At 41.8% G+C, this 18626-nt stretch overlaps 1 protein-coding gene across 1 annotated transcript in view; it reads right to left on the bottom strand.

The window, feature by feature from the left end:
• LOC104966304 (B-cell lymphoma/leukemia 11B-like) overlaps positions 1-18626 on the bottom strand; it is a 49007-nt gene that overhangs the window by 14789 nt on the left and 15592 nt on the right. Inside the window, exon 2 of the mRNA XM_010795492.1 lies at positions 2884-3366. Within this exon, the coding sequence (XP_010793794.1) occupies positions 2884-3366 (483 nt within the window). The remainder of the gene's footprint in view (positions 1-2883; positions 3367-18626) is intronic.

Here is an 18626-nt window from a genome sequence, read left to right as displayed (position 1 = left end):
GGTAAGCACCCTCTCTACATGCTCTCTTGCTTCCTCCGCCCCCCCCCCCCATCACCATTTCACCCCTTTTATAAAGACATGAAGGTGTAAAAGTATTTTGAAAAAAAAACGAGGTCTGAATTACGATATCTACAGTGCACCTGTTATTTCCCCCCTTGACTGTGCAGGGCTGAGCCTGTTCTCGATGAATACCCCCCGCCCGTTATAAGGTGCTAGTTAGTCCTATTTCATGTGAAATACAGAGTGTAATTTGGAAACATCAAATGTTATTGCAGCAATATAGTTTACAGTTGCCACAGCGCACGTCCAATTGAGCCGCTAATATGTTTTTGCTTTTAATGTGAGAATTATTGCGGGTTCTGTTATGAAGAAATATTGTGTAATTAGAATTTCCGGCCTTCCGTCGCTGCACATGTGGAGTTGATTTCACAGGAGGACTACAGCTAGATATATTGCAAGCATTTAAACGCAGGGGGAAAATAGACTTAGGCACATAAATATGAATAATGCAGACCTAATATCGCGACGAGCGCCAATCAATTAGGGCACACGCTCGAGTGCATCAGGCACGAGTAGAGGGCTACATGCGCCCTGTACTGAGGGCATTAAAGGTAAAGCTGCCGGGCTCAGGGGCAAACAGTAAGTGACAGCACGGCCACAGACTGACAGTCCCACTGTTACACTGACCACACATCTGTCTGCTGCTCACAGCTGGAAGAAGTACTACCATATCAGGTCCTTCCTTCCTGCAGAGGTCAGGCTGTACAGCCACCACGGCCCCTGGTAGACCCCCACACATAGGCTGGAATACCCCTGATGTGCAATATCACTGCCTGTTAATATACAACTTTGTGCAATATATATGCAAGTGCAAGTTTCACTTTTTTAAAACAAATATACTGCTACTTTTTACCATGGTGTACTTATCTGCTATTTGTTTTAGTTTGTTACTTATTGTGATCTCTTATTATTAATAACGTGTGAATACTTAGTCATTTTTTGTATTGTAATATGTAAGTCTATTCTCCTCACTTTGTCTGCACTATACTCCTGCCGTAATGTAAATGTTCCTGTTAAAGGATTTCTGATTCTTATTGATTCTGAATTATATTACAGTGTAAAAATACTCTGTTACAAGTACAAGTAATATTACTACAGTGTAAAAATACTCTGTTACAAGTACAAGTCCTGCATACAAAACGAATGTATGCACATAAATATGAATAATGCCTACCTAATATCCGTAAATGTTGTGGAATAGAAGTTTTAAGCAGCACAAAATGGAAATACTTCAGTAAAGTACAAGTTCCCCGGGTGAGTAAATGATGAGGAGGAAGGATTTTATGTTGTTGCTTAATCCCCAGTAAGGACCAGTGCTGGCTGAACCCTGAACATATATCCTAGACATCACTGCTAACACTTTCAAAAACTTTCATTTATTATTATTCATTCACAAAGATATTATTATTTACTCAAGGCACATCGCATAATCTACCGCATATCCTCATTGTTGTGTCAGTTCCTCTTTAAATGAAAGTTAAATAGAAATGAACTACTTTATTTATTGCTTCTATGCCTAATTTCAGCATTCACAACATTATGAATTACTTATCAATAACATCCTCTGTGTAAATACCATGGTCGCAGAAGAGAATGATCCGTCATTGATTTAGCAGACAACACGTGTTCACATTGGGTCAAAGGTTTCAGATGAAACATCATAACTAGAGGCCTGCACCGAAGTGTGATCCATAGAACTGCAATACCAACATTCTGATGTGTATCAGTGTTTTCCACAGGAGCTTTTGTTCTTTATTCAAGCTTTACTTTAATGTATCTTATCTCTCCACTTGTGTCTTTAAATGCTAGTATTTCATGGGGTTCGGGTTTATCATCTTTGAAGACGTCTCAGATATGTAGTGGTGAGTGAAAGGCAGCTTGATGTGTTGCATTTGAGTCCTGATGAAAAGCTGGTTCTAAAGTGTGCTTTGTAAAGGCAGACCAACCTGGAGGGCTCAGCCTAATAGCTTGATACCAGATGAACTGGCCACAATATATTTGATATATATATTATTTGATTATACATTGTAACCACTGAGAGTTGTTCTGTCATATCTCCCAATAGTCCGTCCCACTTACACACTGGAAACATTATTGAATTGAATCTGCAACACATCACAAAGTAGAAAGATGCTCAATGTGCGCTCATCTCTGAGAAGGTCACATCTTGTTGTCACATAATTATGATGTCACCTCTGACCTCTGGAGTCGGAGTATTCTGTTTCTCTTCTCTTTCAGGGTCTTGAATGGTTTTTAAAGATAACCCCCCCCCCTGCTTAGCTGTCTCTGAATGGGGGAGAACTGGCCTCTTTTTAATCCCTCTTCCTCTGTCTTCCTCCTCCTCTTCTTCCTCCTCTTCTTCCTCCTCTTCCCCCTCCTCTTCTTACTCCTCTTCCTCCTCCTCTTCTTCCTCCTCTTCCTCCTCCTCTTCTCATCTTGTTTTTCCCTCTCTTGCTTATTGTAATTGTAATGAGCTGTTCACCTCTCTAAGCAGATGGCTCAGGCTGGATCTTTCCATGAACGTCTGAGTTTGTACTATTTGTTTTCCGACAAGCCAAGTCCTTGAGGGGGTTTAGGGTTTTTGACTGGGTCATGTGCGTTTGTCTCCCTCTCCACCTACCTCCCTGGCTGTTGGGCCCCCTGCCTCAAATGAAATGAACATCTCTCTCTGCCTGTCTTGCTGGAGAGGAAGGGGTACAGTAAGTCCTGACAGGAAGCCTCCACAAAAGCTACAAATGCCATTTATATGTAGTAACACATTAAGCCATAAACAGGTCATATGTGTGGTGGGGTTTGGGGGGGGTTGTTCTGAAGGGTGCCTACCTGTGGGGGTGTGCTCCTGCTTGGGGAAAATTCCTTTGATGGGCGTCCTCTCTCGCCTCTCGCCTCTTCCAACCTCCTCCTCCTCTGGGGTCACCTGGATGCCAACCTCCACCGGCTGCAGCACCTTCCTCAGCCCCCCCCGCTGGGCGTGCTGATGGAGGCTCTGCAGAGACGGACTCCCCCCTCCGCCCCCCCGGTCGCTCATCTTCTCGTAGCAGCCGTTGAGTAGCAGCGGCGTCTGGCATTGCTTCTTCTTGTGCTCGATAAAGAGGAGGATGTCCCCCAGGGGGAAGGTCACCTGGCACTGGCCGCAGGTCAGCAGGTCGTGGTCGGCGTGGAGGCCGGGGGGCAGGGCGGGGGCCAAACTGGAGTCCAACGGGTGGGGAGGTAGGCCAAGCGGGTGAGAGGGCAGGCGGAGGGGGTGGAGGGGGTGGAAGGAAAGAGAGTCGGAGAGCAGTCCGCCATCTGGGAGCTCAACCTCCGCTGTGGAGAAACACAGAAGAGACATGATGAAGATCAGCTGGCCTCAGTCCCATCATTGATACTTAGTCACTGCTACAGAAAGCATGGACAGAAGTGAAGCGGATCAGCTGTGGCTCTCTGGAGGCTCAGCCTGGAAGGGTTTGTCTGGTTGACAGAAAGATTCAACTGTATCCACATTTGGAACCACAGTCCTTTATAATATAGTCTAAATTAACAACATGTTATTGTGTGTGTGTGTGTGTGTGTGTGTGTGTGTGTGTGTGTGTGTGTGTGTGTGTGTGTGTGTGTGTGTGTGTGTGTGTGTGCGTGCGTGCGTGCACAGGTGTACATGTGTGTGTGTGTGTGTGTGTGTGTGTGTGTGTGTGTGTGTGTGTGTGTGTGTGTGTGTGCGTGCGTGCGTGCGTGCGTGCGTGCGTGTGTGTGTGTGTGTGTGGCCTGCAGCCATCTGTCCACCAATATTGAAATGAACAGCTATGTACAGCAGCATGTATTTCTCCAGTAATAAACTTCAGAGAAGANTTTATGCAAATCCCGCCAGTGCAAGCGCTAGCCAATCAAACCGCGTGCAAGCTGGGAGAGCCAGACCGCAGTTCATTTCCTCATATTCCAAACGAGATATTACGGTAGCAAATCACCCGGTTCTTTACGACCAGAACTATTTACCGGGATACAAACCTGAGCAACCAGGCATGGAGGGAGGTGGCAGAGACAGTGGGTGAAACTGGTAGGTTTTCGCCTGTTTGGGGAGTTTATATCCAGTTTACTTCGTTTTAACATTGCTATTGCTTTGTATGTCGGGGGCGGGAGATTCATGTGATTGGTTGTTGGTCGCGTTGCTCGCAAAAAATCGCCAAGCTTCAGACACGCCCAGCATCAAGATTTTTCAAGATTCTTTTCATGCCTGTGTGTGGACGGGCCGTAACGGTACGTCCACATGGCAGCATCGTGTTGAAGCTTGCCGGTGGATGTGTCTGGTGTGGACCAACAACCAATCACATTAATCTCCCACCCCGGACACACAAGCACACGGTTTGATTGGCTAGTGCTTGTATTGGCATATGATTTGATTGGCTGGCAATTCCGTCGGCGCTTGAGAAGTTGAAGTTTTGTCAACATTCGAAGCAAGCAACGTAGGCAAAGCGACGCGACCGAACCGCAATGCAGTTTGGCAAAGCGTGACCTCACCCCATTCAAAGTGAATGGGAAGCGTCTCCGTTGAAGCACGCGACACTGCCGTGTGGACGTACCATAAGGCTTCTGTTTAAGATGCAACAGACTTGTAAACCCAACCTGTCAGTACGAGACGCTTTGAGCAACGGACGTTTATAAAGAGAGTTTGCTCAGGGCAGGGGTGGTGGATGGGTGAAACAAACACGGTACTTTTTACCCAGAACTTTACAACCGCACTTAAGTATACAATTGGAATACTTTACCAGAATATTTTCATTTTATAATACTTCTAGTTTTGTACCTCTCACTCCACTATATTTTTTTCACATATGTATATACTAGTTACTTTATTAATTCAGGTTTTGACACATAATACTTTTGAAAAACTTTTAAAATAAGATTATTTGGTATAGATTAAACCATCCGACATTATATCTAAGTAACTAAAAGCCATACGTTAACAGAAATATTTTACATTTTTTTGTGATAAAAATACTTCTCAGCTCCAGCTTCTTAAATGTGAAGATTTGCTGCATTTGAATATTTTTTCTGCAATTAGTATTTGTACATTTTCCTAATCGTGCTTAAATAATTTTACTTAAGTACCATTCTTTATGAACTACTTTAAATATAAATGTTGTATTTTTACAGTGTGGTATTAGTACTTTTCCTAGTAAAAAATCTGAATACTTTTTCCAACACTGGATAATGCTAATTTCTATATTGTGGAAAAAGCGAAAGGATCACCAAACTTTTTAAATGTCATCCTCAGAAGAACAACATTGTATACCAAATGTCATGGTATTATATGGAGTAGTTATTGATCTAGCTCACATTAAACCTTGCTGATATCTGGTAATCAAACCACATCGTAGCAGTCTCCTGTAAATCCTGTGTTTTGACCTGTAATTACACCCTGTGTATCTCTGACACCTCTGACTGGAGAGCTGCAGCATGAAACACAATTTACCACCGAGGTAAAAGCAGGAATGCAACCTCGAGGTCATCTGGTGCAGAAACCTTTGCGTAGGAAGTGAGTCACACTCTGACCTTCGTCAAAAACGACCAATCGGGTGCCTTTAAGCAAACCTTTTAACCCCCAACTTTGCCAGTGGAGCAATAACGCTATACTTTTATTTTTCTCTGCTGCAAACAGATGTGGGTGTACATTTTAAATAAAGAAGAGCTAATCACAGAATAACATTTGTGCAAGCTTCAAGCTTATCTGACTGTATGAATGTTAAAACAATAATCTGTTTTAGCAAAGTGTGCTAGAAAACTGATTAGCCATTAGCTTAAGAGGCCCACTCCCCCGGTCATATCTCCATGCTCCAGTACGACTCAGATTGTTCCTAAGTTGAGGGAAAATGAAGGAATAAATGACTAAGACATGGGAGGGAAAGAGGGCAGCCTGGCTTTGCTTGCCTGCCTCGTTAAAGGAGAGAATAATTACTAGAGCATTTCACAGTAATGCATCAAATGATCATGTCGGTTTTGACCGCTCATGGAGATTGATTTACAAGCTAGAGAAAGCTGTCTTGAAGTCATAAATGGCCATGGGCAACAAAAAGACTGCGCTTCTCAGAGTTGCACTTTCCTTTAAGGTTATTACATACAATAAATAAATGTATTGGAACACTCGTCAATGGGAGCTTTGCTGTGTCACCATTCCTCAATACACCAACAGCATGCCTTTCTTCATTTGTTAGTAACCAATAAATGTTCTTGTAAATATAAAAAGATATATATGTGTTCCATTCCTTGTTTTGTTTTGAGTCCATTGGGGTAAAATATGTCCAACCTGCGTATTGAAAATGTATCTTTTATGCAATGTTTATCTATTTATCACCTTTAGGGCTACTTCCTAGGAGAGATTTTCCCAGGCACATAAAAAAAATGCTGACAGATTTTTTCCAGTGTGGAGGAAATGACCAGCCATAGGGTTTGGAGGGTCACCAATGGGTTATAATGTCCGAACATACCCAAACACACAGTGCCTGTAGTTCCCATACAGCAGTCCCTCAGACATATTAAAAGACAGGAGCAGCCTCCAGCATAGATTATATCTACTCCTCTCTGTGGGCATTGGTAGGTTCCTAATAATTCAATGGAGACAGCCAAGGTCTGATAAATAATGTAAACCTCCACTGTGTTATTCCAGAGGTTCCTAAACCTTTTTTGACCATGGCACGCCCTCCATAGTGACTCAGGTTTGACAAGTTAAGACTACTGTGCGTTGAAGGCTGTGTTCAGTTATAGGTCGCTCCATTTCTGACTGCTAGAAAAGTCCAGATACTGTGAGCTGTAATGTCTTTTGGCTGCTTTTAATTTAAAGAGGCCCTATTGAGCTTTTTTGGGTTTTACCTTTCCTGAGTTTGCTATAGGCTTCTTTGCATATAAAAGGTCTGCAAAGGTTAAAATCCCAGAGTTCCCTCCTTATGCTGCGTTCACACCGGATGCGATGCGAGTATACACTTCGCTTTAATGCTGCGTTCACACCGGACGCGATGCGAATATTCGCTTCGCTCTAATCGCTCGAGTTTCACTGCGGCTGCCAGCTGTGTTTTACTGCATCATTCCAAAACAAGACGCGCTTGGCCGGGGGCTTACAACTAAACAAAAGAACAGTATTTACCGTGATTAAAATTGTAATAACACGTTTCGTAAATGATGCCCGAAGTAACAACATAACTGAATACGGTTAAGTAAAAACATGAATTAATGCTTGACAAGTCTGCAGACAAGACGGCAGGGGAAAACCTTTTCAAATGCTTGTTTTCTGAATGGGTAGATTGGGTCGACCAGGATTAAGCAACGTTGTATATCTCATTCCACACTCATAACGAACGGCCTACAAGACATAAATAACGCAAACAGCGTCTTGATTACGGCCATGACACAGACAGTCTGTGGTTTGTACTTGATTAACTTTTGTCAGTTTCGGGAACAATAGAGGAGCTGTGATCTCCTGTGTGCTACTGCTAACAGCTGGTTTTTCTGGTTGAACGGTACGGCAAGGCTGAGATCTCCGTACCGGTGATCCTTGGCTCCGGCCGAGAAAGCGTAAACGTGAATTTGACCCGCTCGAGTGAAAAAATTGACCTCCGGGTTTGGGCGCGGCACCAGTTACGNATATTGGTGGACAGATGGCTGCAGGCCACACACACACACACACACGCACGCACGTGTGTGTGTGTGTGTGTGTGTGTGTGTGTGTGTGCGTGCGTGCGTGCGTGCGTGCGTGTGTGTGTGTGTGTGTGGCCTGCAGCCATCTGTCCACCAATATTGAAATGAACAGCTATGTACAGCAGCATGTATTTCTCCAGTAATAAACTTCAGAGAAGATAAAGCCATGCTGACCTGGAACAAACACACACACATACACACACACACACACACACACACACACACACACACACACACACACACACACACACACACACACACACACACACACAAACACANAGATCCGCCAACACTCTCACATCATTCAAACAACCCCTCAAAACTCACCTTTTCACTCTTGCCTTCAACTCCTTATCCACTAACCACTTTCCCTTATTCCTCCTAGCTTAGCACTTTCTACTTTTGTTGTTATTTTTGTTTTACTTGCTTGTAAGAGCTTTGAGCACCAGGAAAAGCGCTTTATAAATGTAATGTATTATTATAATAAACTCTGCGAGGGCTCTTATGTAATGCTGCCTGGCAACGAACCGTGTTCATCAAACAGAGATTTGAGTGCCTCGGTGTCACGGTCTATGACGCTGCGTGGCGCTGAGAGATTGTTCTGCAGACCCAAGCTTTTGAAAATCAGATCTTTGTGGTGGTCTCTCAGTCGCCAGGCAACACGCATAACAGATTTCAATAGGCATGAGACTTCATTAGCTGCGGGCACATTGATGGACTGTGAAAACCGCGCTTTCCTTAAAAGGAAAATGGAACAAGGCGAATCACTCATCTGCTAATTGCAAGGGAGGAACAGAAGGAAGGTGCAAGAGAAGGTTACACCAAAAAGTGTGTTGCAAGAAGAGAGGTGTGTGTGCAGCGAGGGAGACTCATCTTTATCACCTGTCACTCTGACATTCAGCTTCTCTGCTCAGCCCCACATCCACCTCCACGTCTCACATAAAGCAGTGTCCATACGGAGCTTCTTCTCTCCGCCCGGCTCAAGGCTGACGACAGACATGGAGGCCACACGCAGAATTCTAATGCGAAGAAGGATTTATTGAACCGAACAACAAACTGGAACATAATCACGAGGAGTGTGGGTAGAGAATGGGTGTGCGGTGCAGCAAATCAATCCCCCGCAGAAAACCACATAATAAATAAGTCGCTGCCTCCCAAAGTGAATTGTACATTAAGTAACAAGTATAAAGTATTGGTAGCTGTGCAGTGAGGCTGGCTCCAGTGAAAGGCACCAGAAGGTAATGTTTCTTCACCCAAATCACTGCTAGTGTTTCCATAATGTTATTAATTAATGCAAATTAAAGAAGTGGCCTTTAAAGCATTGCCTTTTGACCTTTCAGTAATCCTTTGAACCAGGGGTGCCCACACTTCTTCAGCTTGGGAGCTACTTTTAAAATGACCAAGCCCAAAAGATCTACCTACTGTGCTTCAGATGAGGAGGTGAGGCCCCCTCATAACTGCATGAACCCGTATGGCACAATACAACTCAGCCTGGCTTACCTGTACGTCAATCAAGTGGCAAATGCCATAGTAAGGATGGATGATAGGCTAACTTTAAAAAAAAGAAATATATATACAGTATATATATATTTTTTTCAATGCCATGTGATCTACCCACACTTATCTTTGCGATCGACGTATTGGGCACCCCTTGTCTAATGCTTTTAAGCCAAGTAAACTGAATCCCAAAATGCATCAAGCATGCTAGCTTTTGCAGTGATTCTAGCTTACCACTCCTGGCTGGCTCATGACATTTTCAAAGCGGTGTTTTTAATCATGAGCGACGTGGACACATATCAGGCTGAGTGAGATTTATGGCCTCTTTTCTCTGAGAGCCTGTACCTCCGGACCGGCATTAATGGAAAAACACACAAAATGGTGTTTACATGGAAGGTGCTGCTGTGGACCCGTTTCTGGGCCGTCTCTGGGTTGTTTGGTTTGCTGATTAGTAACTCTCTGGGGGCCGGAGAGTGGAGGGGAGTCTCCATGAGTCTGGACTAATTTGAGATGGTTTTGTGCCGTAGTAATGTGGCTGCTATGTGTACGGTATATAAAGGAGTATCAATGCTCATGTGTTTGTACTCATTCATAACAGTGGATATGCAAACACATAAAAACACTTGCTGTGTTGCTCTCTGGAGTCTCAGCATGAGCAGAGCCTCGACCTAGATGAGTCAGCTTTGATTTGGGGAGTGAACTCCACTCCTCCCCTCCTCTCTGAAATCTTCATTGTCTAGGGAAACAGTCTGAGAGAAGCACATCGACACACATTTGTGTTATTGTTGTTGAAGTGTCTAGGTGTCTGCTGCTGGAGGCCTCATCTCCGAGGACCCGAGGAAGTCTGACATCCTCTCCTCTTTCTCTCCAGTAAATAGTCTGTATTGTCTTTTTGTGAGGAGAAGAGCAAAGCATCAGTCTCTGTCTCTCTTTATTTCTTGCTTAAAATGAAAACAGGACAGCTGACTTAGCAACCTTGTGTGGATACAGCACTCTCCTGCTGTAGTGTTTGACTGAGGGACTGTGAGGGAACATCATCCCCAACAGCAGAATTAAAATGATTGATATACGAAGCGTGTCATCGGGGAGGGAACTGAATACAAGTTTGTGGGTGCAGGTCTATGTGCCTAATGGTTAAGCAATCCAATGAAACATCAATGTATACAAAATTTACAATTCATAGGGGAATGTTATTGTTTGGACCACTACACATCCCACAGTGAGTTATTTCAGCTTCATATGACACTTCATGCCAAATAAAGCAACGGCAGACTGATGAGATTACTATAATTGCGAAGTCTTAAACATTTCATTTTGAAACGTGAGATATCCATGGAATCCGTTCTGGCAAAGAAATGCATTAGTTCTTTCAACCATCAAAAGAGGTGCAGAGTAGGTCCTTTTTGGGCAAGTTTACATCCTTTTGCCATGTAAAGAACCTTTGTAACCTGCAGTTTTGCGTTGCTCCGGTAACAAACATAAGATTGGATATTATATAACCTAGGGACATTTAAATAAAGTTTTCTCAGTATTTTAATGCGGTTTGCTGATGCAAGTGTAGTGATGATTGGACACACACACACACACACACACACACACACACACACACACACACACACACACACACACACACACACACACACACACACACACACACACACATGCAGTGTTTATGTTTTCATAAGCGCCTCTTTGCTTTAAAGTGCTTTTCTTTCCATCCATCCATTCAATTTCATCTTCCGCTCTTGGTAAAGGTCAACAGTTGAAGTTTTTTCAAAGTTTGTCCTATCTCACTATCTGACATTACATCATTAGATTACAGTTTGCTGAACATAGAAGCTCTAAGTTGGGTTTCCCACCCTGTTTCGCCCTGGTTGACCAGCGGCCTATTTAAATCTTCTACATTTTTCATCTCCTTCTCCACAGTCATGGTTCCCACTACCCAGCGCTGTCTTTCTGTCCCCCTGTGGATGATTCAGGTCAGGGTGTATTCAGTAGAAATCCCCTTTGCTGCACACAAGGGACATCAATATGTAGTCAGTGGTTGGAGAGGAGAGTTAAAATGGCTCAGTGCCATAATTTATTCAGACATTGAACTGGCCCAGGCTTAAAGTATTCAAAGTAGCCCAGGAAAAAAACAGCTTTTAGACATTTCATGAAGCCATGGTCGCTTGGCATTTATATTTAAATCAGTTCAATGTGAAAGCATGGACTCTGCGAATGGGCCAGAGGGCCTCCAGAGAAAATACCCAGTTCATTCACAAGACAGCCCTCACTCCTCGGCTGATTGTGTTCATATACTGACTGTATACGCTTATTTTGATTTAATATGAGTGAAGACCCAGCTTTATTTATTCCGTAACCACCCACCCACATCTTACTGTATATATGGGAAAATTCCCGACCTTGGAAACATTATAGAATCTGTGATGTTCACTGCGGTAGTCATGCACTAATATATCAGTGTTTCTTTTCTTCCTGAAACCCCCCTTTCATGTTCTGATTAATGGGTTAATCCATATTTAGGCACATAGGAAATGAAGTGTTGTTGCACTGATCTTTCTTCTAAACTTTGAATTATGTTGTGCTTTTGAACTCAAAGGGAGTTATTTATAGCATAGCTTGTGTTGAAATATGAAACAACCATCAGATTTTTACTTTAACTAAATAATGTCCAAGATACATCTGTCACTTTTTGATCTGAATACAAATTATATAGAAAAAAGAGTCCTTTGTAGAGTTCAGGAAGGTTTTCACAATGTTTCTATCCCTGTGTGAGGCAATTTGAGGTACAAGAGAACAAGCACACAGAAAGATACAAAGTCCCTCCTCCGTCTGTCCTCCCTGCGACCTTATCAGTATGCTGAGGCATTAACTCCATTACCTTGAGTTGGCAGCCAGTCAGGGGGAAGAGCCACTCTTTCTCTCCAGGTACTGTATCGTTAGGGCCCTCTCTCATTTCCGTGATTGGAAACTTCCACAGCCAATACATTAGCGCTGACCTCCATCTCTTTGACCACTGAGTAGGAAGTTGATATTGCGGCTTTATTAGAGCCACTTGAAGGAAAAGTGGGAAAGAGAAGTGAGGTTGATGTAACTCTACAGCAGGTCAATGTTGTTTATGGCCCACTACGGACATGTTTGTGTGAAGACTAGGTTTTTTGACATGTTCTCACCATGCGCCATTCTTTAAACTACGGAAATGATTGTTGTCTAGTTCATCTTAGGCAACCAGCTATAAAGACTTGAGAAGGCAGAAAACATTTCCATGGACTTTGGTAAAGTTGTACCACCCATCCCAATGGCTTCTTTACTTCTAACAACAGGCTGTTAAACATGTAGGTTAAGCATGTCACTTGAAATTAGCTCAAAGGAAAACATTTCTAGAGCATCTAGATCTACAAGTACACTATAACAACACAAAATCAAATGTCAAAGGGCTCTAAGCTAACAGCGCTGTATGAGTGCTGATCTTGAAAAGCGACCTGCATGAACAGGATGGCGTTTCCTGATGTTCTGTCTGACAAAGCACTTGTTTGACATTTACCTTATTTAAAGTGAGCAACAACACAAACCAATGGGTTTGCTTTTATTTAGGTTTACTTTGGATTTGTACAAACAAAAGATATCTTGAAGGTTGGTTTTATTCCTTTTCTGGAACATATATACATCTTGGTTTTCAAAGTCTAAGTCAGATTTATTGTCAAAATGTCTACATGTGTTATACATACAAAAATCTCGAGATACCGTTTCCCGCAGTCCCACAGTGTGACATATAAAACAAGATACAAAAAGGGCCTAGATAAACGGGGTATACAACTAAGTAATAGTATTAATAAGTGCTGGTTTAATAATATATTTAAAAACACATTATTTCAATATAGCGTTATGAACATTTAGTGATCAATAATAACAATGCTTAAGGGACATTCTATTATGTGCATTATAAGTAGATTTATAATGCTTATTAGAAATGGGTGTCATAGAAAGTCTTACCCAACATTACTCTTGTTGTAATTTAGCATGTTCACAAGTAAAACATCTATAAACTACATTTCACAAAGGTGCAAATACGGATTATATGTCTGGTCCTCTTCCAACACAAGCACAAAAACTTGCTAAAATGACAACAACAAAATGACAACATGTATTTACCTATTCAAACTGTGACCAATTTTTTTTTCGAGCAAAAGAAGTTCCTTCTCTCTAAACAGTCCTTGCGTGGATGCAGCTCCCCCGTCTTGGACATTATCCCACAGCGCCTCTTGGGTCCAGGGCAGGCGTTCAGTTGTTCCTGCAGAGGCGTCCCGTTCACCCACAGCCACCTCCCTGCCAGGAAACGGAGCCCGATCCAAACCTCTGCTGTCTCAGAATCTTGGACCTTTCTTCTGGCAAGCAAGTTGTTGCCACCAAAGTCCATGTGAGCGAGGTCATAGACATGATGTAAGTATGTGTCACTTACACTGGGGTCTATGTCAAGATTCCTGCAGTGTTCCAGAGCCTCCTCCCATGTCTTGTTCTCTTTCACCAAGATTAAATCATCATGACACACAAATGAAAGTTGTTTATCGCAAAAGTGATCATTCCACTCAGTTTCTAGAAATGTAGTGAACAATGCACCACAATCCTGGTTTCCATTGAGGTCATTAGGTTGTTCCAATTGCCATCTTCTAAAAGCGCTTTCATCTCCATCAGACCAATGCCACTTAACTGGTTGATCATTGTCTCTTTGGAGACCAATCCAACACTGAAAGTCCCAATTACAAGGAAACGACTGTGACTGTAGTGCATTCCAATCATTCTGATCTCTGATAGTTGCCAGGTCAGTGTGATAATCCCTGCAGTACTTTTGGGCCGAAGACCAGGTAATTTTGTCCGGCACGTGAATAAACATTCTTTGATGTTGTGAGGTCTGCTCGATCAGGACCAGGTTGAAGATCAAGTTGAGGATGAGGATGGAGGAGCAGCCTTTCGTCAACATGATTCCAGAGGTGTCTTGTCTTTGCTTTTTGGCAGCTTTGACTTTCAGCACATAGATAGTTACACTGTATTCTCCCCCTGGTAAAGAAAACGTTTTAAATAAAATCCAAGGGGATGTGACACGCAAATTGAATTGCTACCACCTGTCTACCAATGACAGGAGCCCGAAACTCAGACTGTCCTACCTCCACGACCCTGACATCAAAGTGTCCAATCATGTCATCCTGACTCATATGGGATGGTACACACACAACACGGGCTCACCCAGTAAATGTGTTAGTCCCAATTATCATCTATGGACAGGTCTTACAAAGTCACCCTTTTGGTTGAAGGTCTAAAACACGTCAAGGAGGAACGAACATATACAGAATTTAAGTCAAGGAGACCCTGTACCTGGAGAGACGGACGTGTAATAGATTTTCAGATATATATTTTTTGTGATATCCAAAGTACTTCTTTAAATATTAAAACGTTAAAACTACAAGTTACTTCTAAAATATAGAAGTGTAAGTAATAATAATAATAATAATACATTACATTTATAAAGCGCTTTTCCTGGTGCTCAAAGCGCTTAAGTGAACAGTGGCACTGTTTTAAGGAAATGCACTGACACATGTTCTACAATGCTCACAGCTTAGTTTTGTATAATTTGTTTATGTAGATCCGACAATCAGGCAAATATGCTCTTCCTCTCAGTCTAGTTCAAACCAGTCTGTAACAAAAGCTCACTTTTGATTGTATTTCAAAGCTGCATGAGCAACATTGAAACTGCAATTTTGGGTTACAAAAAAATATTTTATTTTTCAGATAAATCATTTTATTTTCCATATTACATTATATTACATTGCATTTAGCTGACGCTTTTATCTAAAGCGACTTATAATAAGTTAATTTGACCAGGAAGATACAAACTTGAAGAAAACAGAATCATATAAGTACATCAGGTTTCATAGAGCCAAAACATTTCATTTCATATTACTTCATTTAAAAATGTTTTGTATATGTATATGCCTTGTCAACGATTAAAACTCTTTTCAATAAAAAGTGATTTCATACTGTTCATTTTCAACAAAAAACCTTTACTGAAAAAAAAGATAAAAGGTTGAATACAATGAGCACAATCCTGCCACTATAACAGTAGTTATTAAAATGTGCAGGCTGTTTTTCAGACAATTAGCAGATACAATATACTATAAACAAATGTATCATATGTTATAATATGCAGGACTGTATAATGATAATAGTTATAAGCACTCGAGAATCATAATGCTTTATAACAATTATCAACACATGAATACACACTTTAATATTGTATGCCCTACATGCTGTAATTTAGCATGTGCACAACAATCTAGAAGTTACGTTTTACAAAGTGGTACAAATAGAGAGGCACAATCACTTACACATAAAATAGCTAAGGGATTGACAAGTAAGACATGCATCGCCATATGCAAACTCTGACCTACATGTTCTTTAATTACTTTTTTGAGCAAAAGAAGTTCCTTCTTTTCAAACAGTCCCTGAGGGGATGCAGCTCCCCCGTCTTGGACATTGTCCCACAGCGCCTCTTGGGTCCAGGGTAGGTTTTCAGTTGTTCCTCCAGAGGCGTCCCGTTCACCCACAGCCACCTCCCTGCCAGGAAATGGAGCCCGATCCAAACCTCTGCAGTTTAAGTATGTGTCACTTACACAGGAGTTCATATCAAGATTCATGCAGTGTTCCAGAGTCTCCTCCCATGTCTTCTACTCTTTCACCAAGATTAGATCATCATTACATGTCACTTGTTAGACGCTTTTACCCAAAGCGACTTCCATACTCAATACTGTGGGCAATCCCCACAGGAGCAATTTGGGCTGAAGTGTCTTGCCCAGTGACACAACGACATGCTGACAGCAGTGGGACTCGAACTTGCTATCCTCTGATTCGAAGATCAGTGCATTAATCCACTGTGCCACACGCCTCCCTATCATAATCATCATGACACACAAATGAAAGTTGTTCATCGCATTTGTCATCATTCCACTCCAACACAGTTGCCAATGGAACACAATCCTGGTTTTCATTTCTTTCATTAGGTTGAACCGATTTCCATTCTCTTAAGGTGCTTTCATCTCCATCAGACCAATTCCACTCAGCTGGATCATTTGTGTCTCTGAGGAGACCAATCCAACAGCGATTGTCCCAATGGCATGGGTGTGATAGTGACTGTAGTGCATTAAAATCATTCTGATCTCTGATAGTTGCCAGGTCAGTATGGTGCTCCCTGCAGTACTCTCGGGCCGAATACCAGGTAATTCTGTCCGACACGTGAATAAACCTTCTGCCTTGTTTTGAGGTCTGCTCGATCAGGGGCAGGTTGAGGATCAAGTTGAGGATGATGAGGATGGTGGAGCAGCTCTTTGTCAACATGATCTATGGCAGCTTTGACTTAAGCATCCAGATCTCTGGAGTGTATATTTTGTTTAACGTCCCAGTTTAAATACCTCTATGAAAACTTGGGAAGTGGGATGTGCCAGACAAACAGATTAAATCACAACTACGTGTCTATTAATGATAGGAGCCTGAAAACAATAATAATAATAATAATACATTTGATTTATATGGCACACGTTAAAAACATATATATATATATATATATATATATCTAAGGTGCATATTGAATAGCATATGGTAATATAAAAAATAAAAATAAAAGGTTAAGAGCATAAAAGGTTTAAAATAAAATAAATAAATAAAGTAAAGGACAGTCAGTAAAATGCGGTGCGGAACAGGTGGGTCTTGAGGCATTTCTTAAAAACTGAGAGTGATGCCGAGGTCCGTATGTTCTCTGGAAGCTGATTCCACAGACGTGGACCCAGGGAGGAAAAAGCACGGTCTCCCATGGTGACCAGTTTTGTCCGCGGAACAGCCAGGAGCTGGCTGACCTGAGTGTGTGTGAGGTATGGGAATGTTGTGTGGTTAGCTGTTCCTGTAGGTAAGTGGGGCCAGTGGGGCCAGTGTGGTTAATGGCGTTGAAGACCATTATGAGGACTTTGTAGTTGATCCGGTGGGTTACAGGGAACCAGTGAAGTGAGTGAAGGATGGGGGTGATGTGCTCTGATTTGCGTGTTTTTGTGAGTATCCGGGCGGCACAGTTTTGTACATATTGCAGTCTCTTAGTGAATATGACAATCCTACCCCCACTCTCCTGATATCAGACTGACCAATCAGGTCATCCTAACCTATTTGAATTGGCATACACAACACTAGGGCTCATCCACGAAAGACATTATTTAATTCTACCTTTGATTATCTTTCTTTTGGAACTTTAGGTTACAGGTCAAGGTTGTGAGGACCGATCTGGCCTTTTTTTCAAAGAACCAATCTTGTTATGCATTTGAACAGCTCCACATGTATTTTATGTAACAAAACAGATGTTTGTTGTGAAGCTGACCGTTGAGCGGCCCTCAACTGCGAAAACTGCGAATTAAAAACATATTTTGTATGTATTGAAAGATTTCCTCGTAAAAAGTGGTTTATGTTGTTTGTTGTCAACAAAAATATTTTATTGAAGTCAGAAAGATAAAAGATGATTTATATTTTTTTAAATGTTGAATACAAAGAGCAGAATCCTACCATGGTAAATTTAGTTACCAAAACTTACAGTCTATTTTTCAGACAAGTAAATCAGGTATATATTTAAATGTTATGTGTGAACAAGATATAACAACAGATGACAACATTGTCTATAAGTATTTTTTTAAACATACTTGAACTTGTGGTTTAAATGCATATCTGTTAGTTATTCCAGGTTAATTGTGTTTGATATCAATTACAGCTACACACTTGCGATTACATTATTTTACAGAACCTACAGTATCCTATGTAAGGGCCTGGCAGGGATATATACAAATGGCACAATATATTTTATGAGGACATATTTTAAAATATCTCTGTATTGTCTCTGTTGATGACCCTGTATATATCGCCCTGTCAGACTCAATACTACAGCTCATGTTGACAGATTTAAACAGCGACGTGCAGTCAGGGGCCTCACCTGTCATACTCCAATGTAATGGAAAAACAACTAAAGAAAAACTAAATAGTAATAATAATAAAATGTCTCCACTGATCTATGATGTAAGTGTGATTTATGTATGATTCCAATCGCTTTTTAAAGTCAAAATCAGCAAATTTGCCGAGCTCCGCTGCAACTACGGGTAGCGATGAGAAGTGAGGCAGGGACGAGCTCTGCCTCTCGTAAGCCCACAGTAACTTGCTGGAGCACGGGCACTAAGCGCATGCCTGTTACCATCTCACTGTAGGTCACCAATGTAATGTTTGTAGATCCCTTTATTAAATTTATCCTCGCCATCCATAGTCTCTAAATAACTTATTTAACGTATATATGATATTTAGGCTCGCTGGTCTCATCCTATAAGGGCAAT

The sequence above is a fragment of the Notothenia coriiceps genome, unplaced genomic scaffold, assembly GCF_000735185.1.
Source record: "Notothenia coriiceps isolate Sejong01 unplaced genomic scaffold, NC01 NC01_scaffold00037246, whole genome shotgun sequence".
Lineage (NCBI taxonomy): Eukaryota > Metazoa > Chordata > Actinopteri > Perciformes > Nototheniidae > Notothenia > Notothenia coriiceps.
Note: the sequence above shows the minus strand (reverse complement) of the source record. Positions and strands in the feature narration are given on the sequence as shown.